Raw genomic sequence first — 19,766 nt, 5'->3', positions numbered from 1 at the left:
TGCAGCTCACCAGCACCCTCTAGTGCCTCCTTGGTGTGAGCACACGAAGTCTCCTAGCTGTGGGCAGTTTCCCGTCTATCAGCACAAGGACACCTCACTTTACAATCCTCAAGTCTGACGCTGGGTGGGAAATGGGTGTGGACCTGGGGCGCTGTCTCTGGTCCTGAAAGCCACAGTCAGTCGTGAAACCTAAGTCCACAGCCCTCTCTGCAGCTGAATCACCCTTCCACACCTTTCCCAGGCCTTCTTTCCATTTGTGATGGCCTCGAGGAGTACAGCTGGTAGTTTTGAATGTTTTGGATTGACAATTTAAATGTCGTCGGCAATGCTTCTGGAGAGCTATGATAGAAAGAGTAAGGAGAGTGGCTGGGCGCAGTGGCTCATGCCTGTAATCCAGCACTTTGGGAGGCCAAGGTGGGAGGATCACAAGGTCAAAAGATTGAGACCATCCTGGCCAACATGGTGAAACCCCGTCTGTCTCTACTAAAATTACAAAAATAAATGAGCCGGGCGTGGTGGCGCATGCCTGTAATCCCAGCTACTTGGGAGGCTGAGGCAGGAGTATCGCTTGTATCTGGGAGGTGGAGGTTGCAGTGAGCCGAGATTGCACCACTGAACTCCAGCCTGGCGATAGAGTGAAAGGCTCCATCTAAAAGAAAAAAAAGAAAAAAAGAAAAGAAGAAAGAAAGAAAAAAGAAAGAGTAAGGAGAATGGGAATATGAGTAATATGCTGGCCTTCTAGCAACTCAGGATGACAGCCACCACAGACTCGGACAATTTATGAAAACCAAATATACAGTCTTAAAACAGAATGTGGAACTGAATACTTGGAATCACCCCCTTGGTAAGATTTGTAACAAAAAGATTAATATGAGGCCAGGCACAATGGCTTGCACCTGCAATCCCAGCACTTTGGGAGGCCGAGGTGGGTGGATCACTTGAAGCCAGGAGTTCAAGACCAGCCTGGGCAACATGGTGAAACCCCGCCTCTACCAAAAATACAAAAATTAGCTAGACATGGTGGCGGGCACCTGTAATCCCAGCTACTTGGAAGGCTAAAGCACGAGAATCACTTGAACTCAGGAGGCAGAGGTTGCAGTGAGCCAAGATTGTACCACTGCACTCCAACCTGGATGACAGAGCGAGACTCTGTCTCAAAAAAAGAATTAACATGAATGGAATTAATAATTTGAGTGGAGTAGTGGACCCAAGAGTCATATTGGTGCTGACAAAATGGCAGCATTTATTATAAAAAGCTTCAACCTGGTCCTGCAAGAGCTCTGGTACCTAATGACATCTAAAGAAAATGTGAAAGTCCCTCAGCTGTCTAAAGGACAGTGTTATGGCAACTAATCCAAAACAAAAGCTACAGGTCCTTCTTGCCTTTTTCATTTAAGCAGTCTTCATTGTTTCCAGCAGTAAATTTTCTTTGTTGTTGTTGTTTTGGGTTTTTTTTTTTTTTATTAAGATGGAGCCTCCCTCTGTTGCCCAGACTGGAGTGCAGTGGTGTGATCTCGGCTCACTCCGCCTCCCGGGTTCAAGCAATTCTTTCTCCTGCCTCAGCCTCCCGAGTAGCTGGGATTATAGGTGCCCACCACCACTCCCGGCTAATTTTTGCATTTTTAATAGAGACGGGGTTTCACCATGTTGGCCAGGCTGGCCTGAAATTCTTGACCTCAAGTGATCTGCCCACCTTGGCCTCCCAAAGTCCTGGGACTACAGGCATGAGCCACCCACCGTGCCTGGCCCACAGCAGTAAATATGTCTTGCAGAAATCAAAGAACTGGAAAGAAAGTTATCATTCAAGGGCAAAATTTTTTTTTTTTTTTTTTTTTTTGAGATGAAGTCTCGCTCTATCGCCCAGGCTGGAGTGCAGTGGTGCAATCTCGGCTCACTGCAGTCTCCACCCCCCGGGTTCAAGCGATTCTCCTGCCTCAGCCTCCTGGGTAGCTGGACCACAGGCACATGCCACCACGCCCAGCTAATTTTTTTGTATTTTTAGTAGAGATGGGATTTCACCATGTTAGCCAGGATGGTCTCAATCTCCTGACCTCATGATCCGCCTGCCTTGGTCTCCCAAAGTGCTGGGATTACAGGCGTGAGCCACTGCGCCTGGTCCATCTTTTTTTTTTTCTTTTTGAGATGGAGTCTTGCTCTGTTGCCCAGGCTTGAGTGCAGTGGTGCAATCCAAGCTCACTACAACCTCTGCCTCGCAGGTTCAAAGAACCCTCTTGGCCAGTTATCTGAGTAGCTGGGACTACAGGCACGCACCACCACACCTAGCTAATTTTTATATTTTTAGTAGAGATGGGGTTTCACCATGTTGGCCAGGCTGGTCTTGAACTCCTGACCTCAGGCGATCCATCCGCCTCGGCCTCCCAAAATGCTGGGATTACAGGCGTGAATCACCATGCCCAGTCCAAGGGCAAATTATCATAAGATAATATAAATGTCACCTGTAAATGTGTGAGAATCTTTTAAAAGATACTATAAATGACACTAGTTTTTGTTGATTTGAAATATATGTTGTTTTAAAATTTTTTGCATGGTGGCGTATGCCTGTAGTCCCAGCTACTCTGGAGGAAGAGCCAGAGCAAGACTCTGTCTCACAAACAAAACAAAACAAAAAAAATAAAGAAAAAGAAATTTCACTTTGGGAGGCTGAGGCAGGCAGACCACTTAGGAGTCTGAGACTAGCCTGGGCAACCACTTAGGAGTCTGAGACTAGCCTGGTGAAACCTTATCTCTACAAAAAAAAAAAAAAAGTTAGCAAGTAGTGGTGATGTTCACTTATAGTCTCAGCTACTTGAGAGTCTGATGTGAGAGAATTGCTTGAGCCGAGAAAGCAGAGATTGTGGTGAGCCGAGATCAAGCCACTGCACTCCAGACTGACCACAGAGCCAGACCCTGTCTCAAAAATAAAAACAGGAAAAGGAAAAAATTGTTAATTCTTTTAAAAGAGGAGGAATGGGCCAGGTGCGGTGGCCCAGGTGTTGAACCTGTAATCCCAGCACTTTGGGAGGCCGAGGCGGGCGGATCATGAAGTCAGGACATCCAGATCATCCTGGCTAACACGGTGAAACCCTGTCTCTACTAAAAATACAAAAAATTAGCCAGGCATAGTGGCACACGCTTGTAATCCTAGCTACTCAGGAGGCTGAGGCAGGAGAATAGCTTGAACCTGGGAGGCAGAGGTTGTAGTGAGCCAAGGTCATGCCACTGCACTCCAGTCTGGGCGACAGAGAGACTCCATCTCAAAAATAAATAAATACATTAAATTAAATTAAATTAAAGAGGAAGAAAGGGGCACAAAACAATGTCAGAATCATTATAAGGGGGGGCAGGGAGCAATTGCTGGGGCTACCCAGAGCGTGTGCTGTGAGAGGTCTTAAGGCCCTTTACCTTGTTGCTGTCTTCCCATGCTCTACGGATTTCAGTGGCAAACTTTGAGATAAATGATCAAATGACAAATCAGAAAACACCCACACTTTTTAATTTTTGAGACAGAGTCTCGCTCTTTCACCAAGGCTGGAGTGCAGTGGTGCGATCTTGGGTCACTGCAACCTCCGCCTCCTGGGGTGTACACCATTCTCCTGCCTCAGCCTCCTGAGTAGCTGAGACTACAGGCACCTGCCACCACACCCGGCTAACTTTTGTATTTTCAGTGAAGACGGGGTTTCACCATGTTGGCCAGGCTGGTCCCAAACTCCTCACCTCAGGTGATCCGCCTGCCTCAGCCTCCCAAAGGGCTGGGATTACAGGTATGAGCCACCGCGCTTGGCCAATACCCACATTTTTAAGGGAACAAAATGTTATCCAAGTATTTAGAGTAGTATAAACTGGGGGTGGGGAGACCCAGGCACAATGACCCCCCAGCCCATGGCTCATTGATCCAAGGTCAACTGGCCCAGGTTGGGCCAATCAGATCCTCTCTCTGCAAACTCAAAGTTGGACCCAAGCATGTAGGTATGGGAAGTGGCCAAGCCTGATCTGCCTGTGGGCAATGTCCCAGCAACAGGGCCCCCAACTCCTGCCACTGAGTCCTACACAACACCCCCGGCGACCCTGCTCATCCTGAGATGTGGTCAGTTCTCATTTTTCACAGTTTTGTGAGTCACCCTGACTTCCTCTAACAAAGCCTTAAAAAGCCCAAATCACTGTCAGCTTCTGTTGCTTGGAAACAAAGAACTCAATTGATACAGCAATTGGCCACTGAGAGAGTGGGAGATGGGCAGCAGGTGCTTAGGGAATTGTGGGGACTGGGGAGTGATTACTGAGCCCACATGGGGAAACATGCAGGCAGGCACCTCCCTTCCCACCATCCAAGTTCCAGGAGAGGGGAGTACCAGTGCCCACAGTGACAAAGCAGCTAAGCCAATGTCACCTGGACCTCCCTGAGGACCATCTACCTCCAAGAGGTCAGCCCCAGCGCCCTGGGAAGTCACTGCCTCAGGCCAATCAATGGAGGGGTCACAGAGGCCAAGATCTCACCACCAGCAGCACCAGGGCAGAGCAGTGGCTCTTGATGAAAGTGGGACGTTGAAAATCTATTGAAAGTTACCTTCACCGGGCACGGTGGCTCACGGCTGTAATCCCCACACTTAGAGGCTGAGGCGGGAGGATTGCTTGAGCCCAGCAGTTTGAGACCAGCCTAGGCAACACAATGAGACCCCATCTCTACAAAAAATAAAAAATTAGCTGGGCATGGTGGCACATGCCTGTAGGCCCAGCTACTCAGGAGGCTGAGGTGGGAGGATCACTTCTGCCCCAGAGGTTGAAGCTGCAGTGAGCCGTGATCACACCACTGCACTCCAGCCTGGGTGACAGGGTGAGCCCCCATCTCTAAACAAACAAACATATCAGTGCTATTTTGGCAAGTTGTAATCAATGGAACGCTGACTCAATTCAGAATTTTAACATTCAGAGGCTCATGGTCATAGGAACTTAAAAAAATTTTTTTTTGAATTTCAGTTGTGCTAAAAAACACATTGTATAAAGTTTACCATCTTCACCATTTTTAAGGGTACAACTCAGTGGCATTAAGCACATTCACCCTGGTGGGCACCCAATCATCTCCAGAACTTTTCATCTTCCCAAACTGAAGCTCTTGTCTCCATTAAACACTAACTCCACAGGCCCCCTTCCCCAGCCTCTGGAAATCACCTTTCTACTTTCTGTCTCTATGATTTTGACTTCTCTAGGGACCTCATAGAAGTGGAATCTTACAGTGTTTGTATTTTTATGACTGGTTTATTCCACCTAGTATAATGATCATAGAAACTTTTGATACACTTTAAAATTTCACTATATAGCCAGGAGCAGTGGCTCATGCCTGTAATCCCAGCATGCTGGGAGGCCGAGGCGGGTGGATCACCTGAGCTCAGGAGTTCGAAACCAGCCTGACCAACATGGTGAAACCCCATCTCTACTAAACATACAAAAATTAGCCGGGTGTGGCGGTGGGTGCCTATAATCCCAGCTACTCTGGAGGCTGACACGGGAGAATCGCTTGAACCCAGGAGGCGGAGGTTGCAATGAGCTGAGATCGTGCCACTGCACTCCAGCCTGGGCAACAAGAACAAAACTCCATCTCAAAAAAAAAGAAAAAAGACACCAAACATGTGAGGTGGGCAGGAAACATGGATGGAAAAACCCCACTGTGCTTTTCTGTACCTGGGGCGGTGGGACGGCTGAGGGGTCCCTGGAGGAAGAGATGTCCAAGGTACGACTCCTGACATGTAACGGGGCTAGAGCTGCCCCCTGAGAAAAGGCCCCCCAAGCCCATCAGAATGAGCCTGCATGGAGTCAGCCTCCCTCACCTCTGCGGAATAGCTCCCCTGGGGGTGCTAGGTTTTGAGTTTTTGAAGCCAAGTACCTAGAAGGACTTAGCAGAGGTCACAAAAGAAATTGAGTTCACTGCCATAAGGCCCCCAGCATTCGCTTATGATGACAGAGGAGCTGCGCTAAACGCGCTGCACCGGACGGGATGAGAAGCCTGAGGCTCAGAGAAGGTAAGTGACTTGCCCTGGGTCACACAGGAAACATGACAGCCAGAATGTAAACTCAGGCGTGTCTGTTTCCGGAGGCAGCATTTTGGAAGAGTGTTTGTCCAACAGAAAGGGAGTGTGTTTTTCACAAATATTTGACATATGCTATGGACATAGTACCACATCAAGCACCACAGGCAAATAGAACAAACCCTGCCTTCAAGGTTTCCATACGTTCAAGCAAACAGAGAAACCAGTCCCATTAGAGTATGAGAAAGAAGACAGGAAGGGGTGGGATGGGGAGGAGCATGGGGACACCCGGGGAAGGTGGCAGGACAGGGGAAGAGGCTGGGCCTGGAGCAGTCGCCTGGCCTGGGGCATGTCTTAGCCTCTCCCAGTAGTTCCCTCACCTGCAAATGAAACATTTGTTTCACAAGGTGTCACAAAGACACTTGGCTCAATCTTAGATGCGCAATCAAGGTAAACTCCTTTCCTTTCCAAGGGGAAGGAGAGGAGCAGGGAAGAGGTTTCCTGAGACCTGTGGTGGATTAGAGATGCTCAGAGCGTCCCCAAAGGGGATGTCCTGGCCCTTTCGTGGTCAGTCCTTCATGGTAGGGACAGGCTGTTACTCTGCAGGGCCTTAGGCATCCGTGGCCCCCAGATCAGTCTGCCCTCTTGGACAGTGTTCTATCCTTGAACACCAAGCACATATTTATGGAGCACCTACTGTGTCCTGGACAGAGTTCTGGGAATTAGAGGTGCAGAGGACAAAAGACAAGGTCCCTGCCCTCCTGAAGCTCTCATGGCAGTGGGAGAGAAGGGCAATAAACAAGGACTCACATGGGGTGATAGGAGAGCGAGCAGGTGCCTGGGGGATGCAAGTAAGGCTACTGTAGACAGGAGGAGGTGGGGTTGGAGCTGAGGGTTAGAAGCTGTTAGCTGGGTAGGACTTGGAGGCAAGAGTCCAGGATGAGAACACGTTATATGTGAAAACTCCGAGGCAGGAGAGAGAAGGGGCCAGGGACCTGAGAACGAGGGAGGCTGTGGGATGGGAAAGGTTCTCTAAGAGGAAAGTGGGCACATCACCGGGGCTGGGAGGCCAGAGGAAGAAGGGCATGTTTCTTCCCAAGGGTTTTAGGAAGCCATCAACAGGTACCAGGCAAGAGTAGCAGGACCCAGTTCCTCGTAAAAAGACCACCTGTCCCTGTTGTAGGGAGAATGACTCAGAGAGGATGGGGTGTGGGGAATTACAGGCACTGCCTAGGGGGTCATGTGCTCATCCATGCAACCAGTGATGGTGGCTTGGATTGTGGGGGAGTGGCCAAGGAGACGAAGACCACTGAACGATTTTTGGAGATGTTTTGCAGATGGGGTGACGATCTGCTTATGGATTAGAAGTGTTGGGAGTGGGAGAAAAGAACCCACGACAACTCCTAGGTTTGGGGCTAAGCAACTGGTGAAGATGGTTGCACTTACCGTGACAGACACCCCTGTGGGACAGATCAGAGGCAGGCAGATCACAAGGTCAGGGGTTCGAGACTAGCCTGGCCAACATGGTGAAACCCCGTCTCTACTAAAAATACACAAATTAGCTGGGCGTGGTGGTGTGCACCTGTAATCACCGCTACTGGGGAGGCTGAGGCAGGAGAATGGCTTGAATCCAGGAGGCAGAGGTTGCAGTGAGCGGAGATCATGTCACTGCACTCCAGTCTGGGTGACAGAGCGAGACTCCATCTCAAAAAAAAAAAAAAAAAAAAAAAAGAAAAAAGAAATAGCTGGGCATCGTGGTGCACGCATGCAATCCCAGCTACTACGGAGGCTGAGGCAGGAGAATCGCTTGAACCTAGGAGGCAGAAGCTGCAATGAGCTGAGATCATGGCACAGCACTCTGCACTCCAGTCTGAGCCACAGAGCAAGCTTCTGTCTCAAACAAACAAACAAACAAACAAACAAACGTTTGAGTCACTTCCCGTGGCCAACTTCTATTCTTTTTTTTTTTTTTTTTTTCAGAGTCTTTCTCTGTCGCCCAGGCTGGAATGCAGTGGCACAATCTTGGCTCACTGCAACCTCTGCCTCCTGGGTTCAAGTCATTCTCCTGTCTCAGCCTCCCGAGTAGCTGGGATTACAGGCGCGCACCACCACACCTGGTTAATTTTTGTATTTTTAGTAGAGATGGGGTTTCACCACGTTGGCCAGGGTGGTCTCGAACTCCTGACCTCAGGTGATCTGCCCGCCTCAGCCTCCCAAAGTCCTGGGATTACAGGCATGAGCCACCGCGCCTGGTCCTTCCATTCATTCTTTAGATCACAACTGAGTTAGGGAGGAGAAGATCCCTCCCCACCCACAGGCCTCTGTGCGTACTGAATTACAGCCCTGGCCACCCTGGACATAAGCTGCCTGCTTGCTCATCTGTCTCCCTGACTAGTTACCTGAACCATGGTAACAGCCTCTTCACTGGCTCTCTGCCTTCCATTTCTTGTGAACCCAGCAGCCAGAATGATCTCTGAGCTGACCATGTTGCTTCCTGTGTAAAACCCTCTGTGGCTCCCTATTAACCCCGAGAACAGAGGCCAAACTCCTTACAACATTCACAAGGACTTCACCTTCCAGTCTCTGCCTGATTTTTCATCCCTATCTCTCACCACCCTCCACCACGTGGAATCCTTTCAGTTCTCCAAACTGGCTGTTGTTTTCCGCATAGAACACTCTATTCCTCATTTTTTGCCTGGCCTAACTCCCTCAGTGCCCAGCTTAGACAAAAACTTTCCCTGCACCACTGCCCTACACTTCTCTGCCCACTCAGCATTGGTCCTTATCCCTTTGTCCGCCTCCCCCATAGACCGTCAGCTCTGAGAGGGCAGGGGACAACTGCATCCCCTCCTCTGCTGTCATTCCTGGCATCCAGCAAGAGGCCTGCTACCTAGAATGCTGAATGAAAGAATGGACCTCGGGGTTTGAGAGTGGAAGCCTGGGCAGGTCTGTCTTGGGGCCACTGCATTCCCGTGCTCAGTCTAGGGCGCAGCACCTCAAGTTTGCAACTGTTTCAGGAACAAGGCAGGCGGGTGGGCCGGCCCCAGAAACGCACATTATACCTCCGAGGAAGTGAAGGGAGGGATGACAAAGCAAAGCTTGAGGGCTCCGAGAAGCTCTCAAGAAAACAAATGTAGTCATGAGCCCACTCCTGTAACCCAAGGCTTTGGAAGACCAAGGCAAGTGTATTGCTTGAGGTCAGGAGTTCGAGACCAGCTTGGGCCACGCAGTGAAACCCCGTCTCTACTAAAAACACAAAAGTTGGCTGGGCGTGTTGGCAGACACCTGTAATCCCAGCTACTCTGAAGCTGAGATGGGAGAATCGCTTGAACCTGGAAGAGGTGGCAGCGAGCTGAGATCCTGACACTGCGCTCCAGCCTGGACGACAGAGCCAGACCCTGTCCCCAATGTACATATCAGACTACAAAAAAAAAATAAGAAAGTGCTTAAAACATTTTTTTGGCTTTTTTTATTTTTTTGAGACAGAGTTTTGCTCTTGTCGCCCAGGTTGGAGTGCAGTGGCATGATCTTGGCTCACTTCAACCTCCACCTCCTGGGTTCAAGTGATTCTCCTGCCTCAGCCTCCCGAGTAGCTGGGATTACAGGCGCCTGCCATCACACCTGGCTAATTTTTTGTATTTTTAGTAGAGACAGGGTTTCGCCATGTTGGGCAGGCTTGTCTCGAACTCCTGACATTAGGTGATCTGCCTGCTTCAGCCTCCCAAAGTGCTACGATTACAGGCTTGAGCCACGGTGCCTGGCCAAAAAAAAATTTTTTTTTTTTGAGATAGAGTTTTGCTCTTGTTGCCCAGGCTGGAGTGCAAAGGCACAATCTCGACTCACCGCAACCTCCACCTCCCGGGTTTAAGCGATTCTCCTGCCTCAGCCTCCCAAGTAGCTGGGATTACAGGCATGCACCACCATGCCTGGCTTACTTTGTGTTTTTAGTAGAGACAGGGTTTCTCCATGTGGGTCAGGCTGGTCTTGAACTCCTGACCTCAGGTGATCCGCCTGCCTTAACCTCCCAAAGTGCTGAGATTACAGGCGTGAGCCACCACGCCCGGCCAAAAAAAAAATATATTTTTTTGAGACAGAGTTTTACTCTTGTTGCCCAGGCTGGAGTGCAATGGTGTGATCTCGGCTCACCGCAACCTCCGCCTCCCGGGTCCCCGGACAAGCAGTTCTCCTGCCTCAGCCTCCTAGTTAGCTGGGATTACAGGCATGCGCCACCACACCTAGATAATTTTTTTTTTTTTAAATTTTTAGTAGAGGCTGTTACCATGGTCCAGGTAACTAGTCAGGGAGACAGATGAGCAAGCAGGCAGCTTGTTTCACCATGTTGGCCAGGCTGGTCTCGAACTCCTGACCTCGTGATCCGTCCACCTCGGCCTCCCAAAGTGCTAGGATTACAGGCGTGAGCCACCGCGCCCGGCCCGAAAAAAAAATTTTTTTTTTTTTTTTGAGACGGAGTCTGGCTCTGTCGCCCAGGCTGGAGTGCAGTGGCCGGATCTCAGCTCACTGCAAGCTACGCCTCCTGGGTTTACGCCATTCTCCTGCCTCAGCCTCCCGAGTAGCAGGGACTACAGGCGCCCGCCACCTCAAAAAATTTTTTTTTTAAAGAAAGAAAAGGGAAACAAAACAGTCACCTACACCTTCGGGCCACTCACAAGGATGACGGCACCGTCCTCCTCTCCGCCCCTCACCAACATGGCCGCCCCCAAGGGAGTGGGCGGGTCTGCGGGGCGGAAGTGACGCACGAACGGAAGTCCGTCCTGCCGCTTGGCCGCGGGGCGCCTGGCTCAGCGGCTTCTGCGGGCTACCAAGAGCGGGATGTTGTGGGCTGGGTGGCTCCGGGGCGCCGCGGCGCTGGCGCTGCTGCTGGCGGCCCGAGTGGTGGCGGCGTTCGAGCCCATCACCGTGGGCCTCGCCATCGGGGCCGCGTCGGCCATCACCGGCTACCTGTCCTACAATGACATCTACTGCCGCTTCGCCGAGTGTTGCCGCGAGGAGCGGCCGCTCAACGCTTCGGGTACGGCGCGCGCGAGCTGTGGGTCGGCGCTGCGTGGGGCGCGGGGGCCTCTGCGACCCCAGGCCGGGCACTGGAGCGCGTGGGCTCCTGGCACGGACCGGGCGCGCGGCATCTAGACGGCGGTGGTCACAGCTGGGGTGGGTGGGGAGCGGATGGGGCGGCCCCGGAACCGTTCGCGGGAACGCGATGCGAACTCCATCCCTGGAAGCGGTGCCTTCGCAAACAGCCTCCAGGTCGTGGGGCTCTGCCCCAGCGCCTTTCTAAAGCTCCTGTTCCTGAGGATCGTAGGCACAAGAAACGGAAAGTACGGTGGGCGGCCCTTCTGCACTCTGCCAACCCTATTAAGTAGCTTTCAGACGTGCTGCATCGCTCAGAAAGCCCACATTTGGCCCCGGTTTTCCAGCGGGCCAGCAGGGGTGGCTGGGAATAGCAAGCGCTCAGTCAAGCGATGGTTCATCTCCGAATGGATGAACATTTAGCTTCTCTATCAGACCCCAAAGCGTTAAGAACCTCCACATAATCCGTTTACCTGAAAGTGGCATCATTTGACTACCTCGGCCCTAGGGTTTGGCAGACATCCTGCTGGAACCTTCTTGCTTTGGGCAGCTGGGAAAGTACTGCGTTGCTGATGCATTTTTTAACGTCTGTTTCTCTTTCTGTTCTGGGGCTGTTCTTGCAGCTCTCAAGCTGGATTTGGAGGAGAAGCTGTTTGGACAGCATCTGGCCACGGAAGTGATTCTCAAGGCGCTGACTGGCTTCAGGAACAACAAAAATCCCAAGAAACCTTTGACCCTTTCCTTACACGGCTGGGCTGGCACAGGCAAGAATTTTGTCAGTCAAATTGTGGCTGAAAATCTTCACCCAAAAGGCCTGAAGAGTAACTTTGTCCACCTGTTTGTATCGACTCTGCACTTCCCTCATGAACAGAAGATAAAACTGTACCAGGCAAGAGAACCCGCTATTATCTCGTCCGCAGGCTAGTCGGACTGGTCTGGGTGACCTGCTCACTAACTCTGGCCTCTGCTTCTCTTTCCTTTGTGTTGCAGTAGCCCCCGGCTCCACTGAGTTAAGGCACACTTAGTCCAGGTAGTTACAAAGCTCTCCTACATTTCTCTTACTTGGTTCCAAAACAGTCCAGTGGGGTAGGGCATGTTATTCGCATTAAAAGATGGCGCCAAGGGCTGGGCGCGGTGGCTCACGCCTGTAATCCTAGCACTTTGGGAGGTCGAGGCGGGCGGATCACTTGAAGCCAGGAGTTTGAGACCAGCCCGGCCAACATGGTGAAACCCCGTCTCTACCAGAAAGTACAAAAATTAGCCGGGCACGGTGGCGCGCGCCTGTAATCCCAGCTACTTGGGCGGCTGTGGCAGGAGAATCACTTGAACCTGGGAGGCGGAGGTTGCAGTGAGCCCAGATCTACCACTGTACTCCATCTCAAAAAAAAAATAAAAAGAGGATGTAGTCAAGGCCAGGTGCAGTGGCTCAGGCCTGTAATCCCAGCACTTTGGGAGGCCGAGGCAGGTGGATCACCTGAGGTCGGGAGTTCAAGACCAGTCTGACTAACATGGAAAAACCCCGTCTTTACTGAAAACACAAAATTAGCTGGGTGTGGTGGTGCACATCTGTAATCCCAGCTACTCGGGAGGCTGAGGCAGGAGAATCGTTTGAACCCAGGAGGCCGAAGTTGCAGTGAGCTGAGATTGTGCCACTGCATTCCAGCCTGGGCAATAGAGTGAGACTCTGTCTCAAAAAAGAGAGAGAGAGAAAAAAAAAGATGGAGCCTGGAGCCAAGAGAGGCAAGGTGACTTACTCCTTATAATCTTTGTGGCAGAGCAGGAACTTGAACCAAAACCTCCCAACTCCCAGTTGACATGGTAGCCACCTTCTCCGGTGAGTGAAGGGATCCGGCATCCGCAGCAGTGCAGTTGGTGAGAGGGGCAGTCAGTCTTCAAGGATTAGCTTGGGGGTGGCTTCCTTCGATGCTGCCCACCTCTGGTGCAGCCTCAGCTTTGCCTCTGCTCTTTGCAATGTAGCCTAGAGGTCTTTTTTCTCTTAAACAGGTTTTATTCCCTTTGTTCCTCCCATCCTTCATGTCCTTGGCATTGCTTTCTTCAAAGGAAGCCTCAAAGAACTGAACCTTGAGACCGTTTCTCCTTTTGAGATATTGTTTTCACATGTATTTTAAGTTGTCTAAGAGGGTTAGTTCTCATTTAAATGAATGTTGCCCTTGTCAAGGTTAACATTCCCCCTGGCAATATAGCAAGACCCCAACTCTACAAAAAATAAAAAATTAGCCAGGTGTAGTGGCATGCACCTGTAGTCCCAGCTACTTGGGAGGCGGACATGGAGGATTGCTTGAGCCCAGGAGGCTGAGGCTACAATGAACCATGGTTGTGTCACTGCATTCCAGTCTGGGCGACAGAGTAAGACTGTATCTCAAAAAAAAAAAAAAAAATTCCTCCTGTTAGGTGGAGACTGAAGAAAGAAACAGAAACTTAAGTGAACAAGGAAGTAGAAGTATTTGCCCTACAAACTGACATGAGACAGGGAAGACTGCCAAAAAGGAAGGAAGGATTTTCTTGTTTTCTACATTCTTTATAAATCTCTAGAAACAGAGGAATATAAATGGATAAGGGCATGTCTCGGGGAGCTTCATGGTACAGCCTTTCACACTTTGGGGTAGAGGGCTTGTTGCCTCAGTGTCTTTATGTTTGTTTCATGAAAGCATCTGGAACAGATGCTTTTCATGAAATGTCAGTGTGTCAGCTCTGTTGGTCTGGGGTACTGTGTACTATGCAGGTCTAATCTAGTTTCTTATTCCTCAGTATGTCTAGTGGTACTAACTTGAGATTGTAGTCCAAGAGAGATGAAAACTATGGCTAGGTTAGCAGTGAATGATATTCACGGATCTTGCCAGGTGGCTCATTCCTGTAATCTCAGCACTTTGGGAGGGTGAGGTGGGTGGATCACCTGAGGTCAGGAGTTCGAGATCAGCCTGCCCAACATGGCGAAACCCTGTCTCTACTAAAAATACAAAAATTAGCCAGGTGGCCGGGCGCGATGGCTCAACCCTGTAATCCCAGCACTTTGGGAGGCCGAGATGGGTGGATCACGAGGTCAGGAGATTGAGACCATCCTGGCTAACACGGTGAAACCCCGTCTCTACTAAAAAATACAAAAAACTAGCCGGGCGAGGTGGCAGGCGCCTGTAGTCCCAGCTACTTTGGAGGCTGAGGCAGGAGAATGGCGTAAACCTGGGAGGCGGAGCTTGCAGTGAGCAGAGATCCGGCCACTGCACTCCAGCCTGGACGACAGAACGAGACGCCGTCTCAAAAACAAAAAAAAAAATTAGCCAGGTGTGGTGTGGGGGATGGGGGCGCCTGTAGTCCCAGCTACAGGGGGGGTTGAGGCAGGGGAATCTCTTGAACCCAAGAGGCGGAGCTGAGATCGTGCCTCTACACACCAGCCTAGGGGATAGAGCGAGACCCTGTTTCAAAAAAAAAAAAAAAAAAAAAAAAATCACGGATCTTGTACCTCTTACACCTTTAAAAAGTCACATTTAATATGTCATTTGAGTTAGGTAAAAGCTTCTTTGCATTTTAGCATCTGTCTCTGCCAATTTCCACTTTTTAGAAATAAGGTTTTAGAAAAGCTATTACCCAGCGAGTGGGGGTGAGGGTGCAGTTCTAAGAGCTCTGACCTTGTCCTTCAGTGCATGAGGAGCAGATGGTTCCCGCGCTCCTCTTGGTGCACCCTTTGAGCTTCGCATCCTATTTCTTCTTTCACGGTTGGTCCAGGACCAGTTACAGAAGTGGATCCGCGGTAATGTGAGTGCATGTGCGAACTCTGTTTTCATATTTGACGAGATGGATAAATTGCACCCCGGGATCATTGACGCAATCAAGCCATTTCTAGACTACTACGAGCAGGTTGACGGAGTGTCTTACCGCAAAGCCATCTTCATCTTTCTCAGGTCAGCAGGAGGCGGTCTTTTGGGGCACACAAGCCCTTCATTCTCTCAATGATAAAATGAGGTCCCGAGGACCATCAGCACTTGGTTTACCAGGACAAAAGTGCCTGCTTGGCACAAGGCACTTACCTACTGCTTTACTTTTCTTTTCCTTTGCCAGTCTCAGCATGGCACACAGTGTGGGTTGTGGAAATGAACTAAAGAAATAATCACTGGGCCGGGAGCGGTGGCTCACGCCTGTAATCCCAGCACTTTGAAGGGCCGAGGTGGGCGGTTTCACAGGTGAAACCCTGTCTCTACGAAAAATACAAAAATTAGCTGGGTGTGGTGGCACGTGCCTGTAGTCCCATCTACTCAGGAGGCTGAGGCAGGAGAATGGCGTGAACCCAGGAGGTGGAGCTTGCAGTGAGCAGAGATCGTGCCACTGCACTCCAGCCTGGGCGACAGAGCGAGACTCTGTCTCAAAAAAAAAAGAATCAATGATAGCAGGCAATTTTAGCCGGGCATGGTAGCGTAGGCCTGGAGTCCCAGCTCTTGGGGAAGTTGAGGCAGGAGGATTGGTTGAGCCCAGGAGTTCAAGGTTTTATTGAGCTATGATCATGCCACTGCACTCCAGCCTGGGTGACAAATCAAGACCCCGACCCTAAAAATGAAACAAATGAAAACAGGTAATTTTATTAATTGCGCATGTTCGTTTTTAGGGTTCTAAAGTGCCATAGCATTATCCCAGCTAGTTGTGAATAAACATTTTAAGTTCCACGAGAGCAGACACTTTTTTGTAGTAGCACTCAGTAAATATTCCTTTATGAAAATAGATCTTTGGCCAGGCGTGATGGTTCACGCCTGTAATCCCAGCACTTTGGGAGGCCGAGGTGGGCAGATCACTTGAGGTCAGGAGTTCAAGACCAGCCTGGCCAACATGGTGAAACCCCATCTCTACTAAACATACAAAAATTAGAAGGGGCGTGGTGGCAGGCACCTGTAATTCCAGCTACTTGGGAGGTGGAGGTTACAGTGAGCCGATATTGCACCACTGCACTCCAGCCTGGGTGACAGAGTGTCTCAAAAAACGGACAATAGAGCAGGTTCATTTCTTGGTAAGACACAGAAGTTTTTTTTTTGTTTTGTTTTGTTTTTTGAGACAGTTTCATTCTTGTTGCCCAGGCTGGAGTGCAATGGTATGATCTCGGCTCACTGCAACCTCTGCCTCCCTAGTTCAAATGATTCTCCCGCCTCAGCCTCCCGAGTAGCTGGGATTACAGTTATGCACCACCATTAGCCTGGCTAATTTTTGTGTTTTTAGTAGAGACGGGGTTTCTCCATGTTGGTCAGGCTGGCCTCGAACTCCTGGCCTCAGGTGATCTGCCTGCCTCGGCCTCCCAGAGTGCTGGGATTACAGGCGTGAGCCACCACACCCGGCTGACACAGAAGTCTTAATATGTGATTTTATTCTTTATTTCTCTGGCAAACTCAGCAATGCAGGCGGGGACCTTATAACTAAGACAGCTCTTGACTTTTGGCGGGCCGGAAGAAAGAGGGAAGACATTCAGCTGAAGGACCTGGAACCTGTACTGTCTGTTGGAGTCTTCAATAATAAACACAGTGAGTGCACCAGGGTAAAGGAGCCCCTTAACTGTCCAGCAGTGAGCCGTCTGCTCTTGCATTGTTTCACAAAGCCACAGGATCCCACTGGACTTCTGGCTTTGCTAAAGTCTCGAATTTTCTTTTTTTTTTTTTTTTTTGAGACGGAGTCTCGCTCTACCGCCCAGGCTGGAGTGCAGTGGCCGGATCTCAGCTCACTGCAAGCTCCGCCTCCCGGGTTTACGCCATTCTCCTGCCTCAGCCTCCCGAGCAGTTGGGACTACAGGTGCCTGCCACCGCGCCCGGCTAGTTTTTTGTATTTTTTTAGTAGAGACGGGGTTTCACCGTGTTAGCCAGGATGGTCTCGATCTCCTGACCTCGTGATCCGCCCGTCTCGGCCTCCCAAAGTGCTGGGACTACAGGCTTGAGCCACCGCGCCCGGCCAAGTCTCGAATTTTCTTAGGTATACTGTCCTTGAAACCAGTTAGTGAGTGTCCAGCTGAGTCCTACATGGGCTTGTTGCACACTGACGAGACTCTCTTAAGGGGTACGGACTTGAGGCACGTGCTGAGGGTTGGGATTGGAGCTTGGCCAGGTGGCGGTGGCGGTGGCGGCGGGAAACCCAGCTTTGTCTTGTTCCGCAGGTGGCCTGTGGCACAGTGGACTGATCGACAAAAACCTCATTGATTACTTTATCCCCTTCCTGCCTTTGGAGTACAGACATGTGAAAATGTGTGTGAGGGCCGAGATGAGGGCCCGTGGCTCTGCTATAGATGAAGACATTGTCACAAGAGTGGCAGAGGAAATGACGTTTTTCCCCAAAGACGAGAAAATCTACTCAGACAAGGGCTGCAAGACTGTGCAGTCGCGGCTTGATTTCCACTGAGCTCCTGTCTGGATGGGGTAGGAGGCAGCTGGGAGGCTCCGCAGAGGCCTTGCCTTTCCGAAGAACCCTGAAGACCGCTTTGGGGTTTTGCCTGTTTGCACCTTAGAGTTTGGGGATATAGAATCTTTTTTCTGAGACAGGGCCTCGCTCTGTCATCCAAGCTGGAGTGCAGTGGTGCAATCCTCAACTCACTGCAACCTCCACTCCCAGTTTGAGGGATTCTCATGCCTCGGCCTCCCGAGTAGCTGGGATTACAAGCATGAGCCACTGTGCCCGGCTGGGATATAGAATCTAAGAGTTGATTTTGGAAAACACGTGAATCTATTGCGTACATTTGTCATTTTGCAAGATGACAGCCGTCCAGCTCTTCTTTGCAGCTGAAGATGAACTTTTAAAATCCCCTTCACACTTAATGTACTGACCGTGACAGAAGTGCCTGAAAACAGCTGTGCATGGCAGGCCTGGCAATGGTTTCTGACTCACAGCACCCGCACCTCAGAAGCTACTATCAGGACTAAAGGAGACCAGGAACCTGCTGCAGGCTGAGGGGCACTGGGTTCCCACCGGCAGACTGGGGAGCGCTGGGTTCTTGTTGGCCGAAAACATCCTTTTGCTCTGTTTCGTTCTTTTTTTGTTTTTGAGACAGAGTCTCGCTCTGTCGCCCAGGCTGGAGTGCAGTGGCACGATCTCCACTCACTGCAAGCTCTGCCTCCCGGGTTCACGCCATTCTGCTGCCTCAGCCTCCTGAGTAGCTGGGACTGCAGGTATCCGCTACCACGCCTGGCGAATTTTTTGTATTTTTAGTAGAGACGGGGTTTCACCGCGTTAGCCAGGGTGGTCTCAATCTCCTGACCTCGTGATCCACCCGCCTCAGCCTCCCAAAGTGCTGGGATTACAGGCTTGAGCCACCGCGCCCAGCCTCTGTTTCGTTCTTTACACAGAGAGATCACTGACTTGAAGTGTATTCAATTAAAATCGGGGTGGAGGTGCAGACGGTGTCTGACAGGAGGATGTGGCCGTGCCCACTGAGCACTCTTGATCTGGGCTGACCTGTCTGTGTGTGGGGTGGGGCCTTCACCTAACACCTCTGCAGCAGACCTGGACAGACAGGTCTCTCCCGGCTGTCCATTGTTCTGGCTGCTAATACAGCCCTGACTGTGTAATCCTTCACCATCTCAGCTGGTATCATCCCTAGCCTTCCTTGTGCCGCATCTGAGCTTGGCTCATTGCTCGAGTCCCTCCAACCATCTATCGTCATAGAGTTGAGTCACAATGAGACCACTGGCTTTCAATGTGAGTCCTTGGTTTCCATGGTGAGATGCTTGTTAAGACTTTATACCTGGGTCCATCTCTCACTTTATTTTGTAGAACCATTTGAAATCCTAGGATGTGCTCATTCTGGAAGGATGACATGGGCCTAGACTGAACAGTCAGCTTGCAGATCTTAAAGGACATTGCTCATTTTAAAACGAGGGAAGGACACAAAATGGAATGATTGCTTAGTCCTTTCTCAGATACTCTTAAAACAATTTTTTATTGTTAAATTTGTGGTAATACGTGGTCACAACTGTGGATCAAACAAGGTCAGTCTACGGTCGTGGCAGGTCCTGGGTGTGACCTGATACCACCACCCTTTGTGGCAGCGCCAGGCTGAACTGCCCTGATCCCTGGGCTGTGAGACTTAGCTTCCAGCCAGTGTGAATCATTGCATCTGTCTCATAATCGCAGCACAGCTGCAGACACAATTACAACAATGTGCAGCATTTTTTACATAAAAATACGGTAGAATTTATGACATGGAAATGCCTTACAGGCATTAGTCTTGAAAAAAACACCAAGGTGAGGTTTAAAATTTTTAGTACGTATCCTCAAATTGGAGCTAAGTTACACTTCTTTTATAAAATGTTGGGCATCCGGTTGAGAGGAGACAAGATTTTGTTTACAGTGATGCAACAAATACCTATTTGCCACCTTTGGACTGCTATTACTGATTTGTAACTTGAAAAGGCCGTGGTTGATCATGACCCTGCCTCTTCCACCTCCCTTGTAAGATGTGGACAAGAGCTTTATTGACCTACTGAATATAAAATAATAAAGCCTAGATTTTATCATGTGAAATGCCACTTGCTAACTTTTTTTTGCTAATTTATTTGGTACCAAAGTTCAGAATGAATTTTAGCAGCACAGCTGGGAGACTCACTGTACCCTGGACAGGCGGGTGGGCAATCTGCGATACAGAAGCACTATTTACCTTAAAAGCTCTTCCCCCAGATACATAGAAGT

At 50.2% G+C, this 19,766-nt stretch overlaps 1 protein-coding gene across 5 annotated transcripts; it reads left to right on the top strand.

Moving 5' to 3' along the window:
• Window positions 1-10,818: 10,818 nt before the first annotated feature.
• On the top strand, window positions 10,819-19,601 carry TOR1B (torsin family 1 member B). 5 transcript variants are annotated; one of them, XR_012424268.1, is made up of 6 exons: window positions 10,819-11,046; window positions 11,726-11,991; window positions 12,093-12,132; window positions 14,844-15,019; window positions 16,491-16,618; window positions 17,242-19,601. XR_012424268.1 is itself a non-coding variant. In XM_005580649.4 (5 exons), exons 1-5 carry the CDS (start codon window positions 10,848-10,850, stop codon window positions 17,481-17,483), a joined length of 1,011 nt encoding a protein of 336 aa, XP_005580706.1. In that variant the 5' UTR covers window positions 10,819-10,847; the 3' UTR covers window positions 17,484-19,601. The 5 variants fall into 5 exon arrangements, 1 of the variants encoding a protein (XP_005580706.1); XR_012424269.1 differs by lacking the exon at window positions 14,844-15,019; XM_005580649.4 differs by lacking the exon at window positions 12,093-12,132.
• Window positions 19,602-19,766: the final 165 nt, after the last annotated feature.

The sequence above is a fragment of the Macaca fascicularis genome, chromosome 15 (assembly GCF_037993035.2).
Source record: "Macaca fascicularis isolate 582-1 chromosome 15, T2T-MFA8v1.1".
Taxonomy (NCBI): Eukaryota; Metazoa; Chordata; class Mammalia; order Primates; family Cercopithecidae; genus Macaca; species Macaca fascicularis.
Note: the sequence above shows the minus strand (reverse complement) of the source record. Positions and strands in the feature narration are given on the sequence as shown.

Coding starts and splice junctions, on each gene's coding strand:
- TOR1B (XM_005580649.4), top strand. CDS start 10,848: ATGTTGTGGGCTGGGTGGCTCCGGGGCGCCGCGGCGCTGGCGCTGCTG. Junction 11,047..11,725: donor GCGGCCGCTCAACGCTTCGG/GTACGGCGCGCG, acceptor CTGTTCTTGCAG/CTCTCAAGCTGGATTTGGAG. Junction 11,992..14,843: donor AGAAGATAAAACTGTACCAG/GCAAGAGAACCC, acceptor CGGTTGGTCCAG/GACCAGTTACAGAAGTGGAT.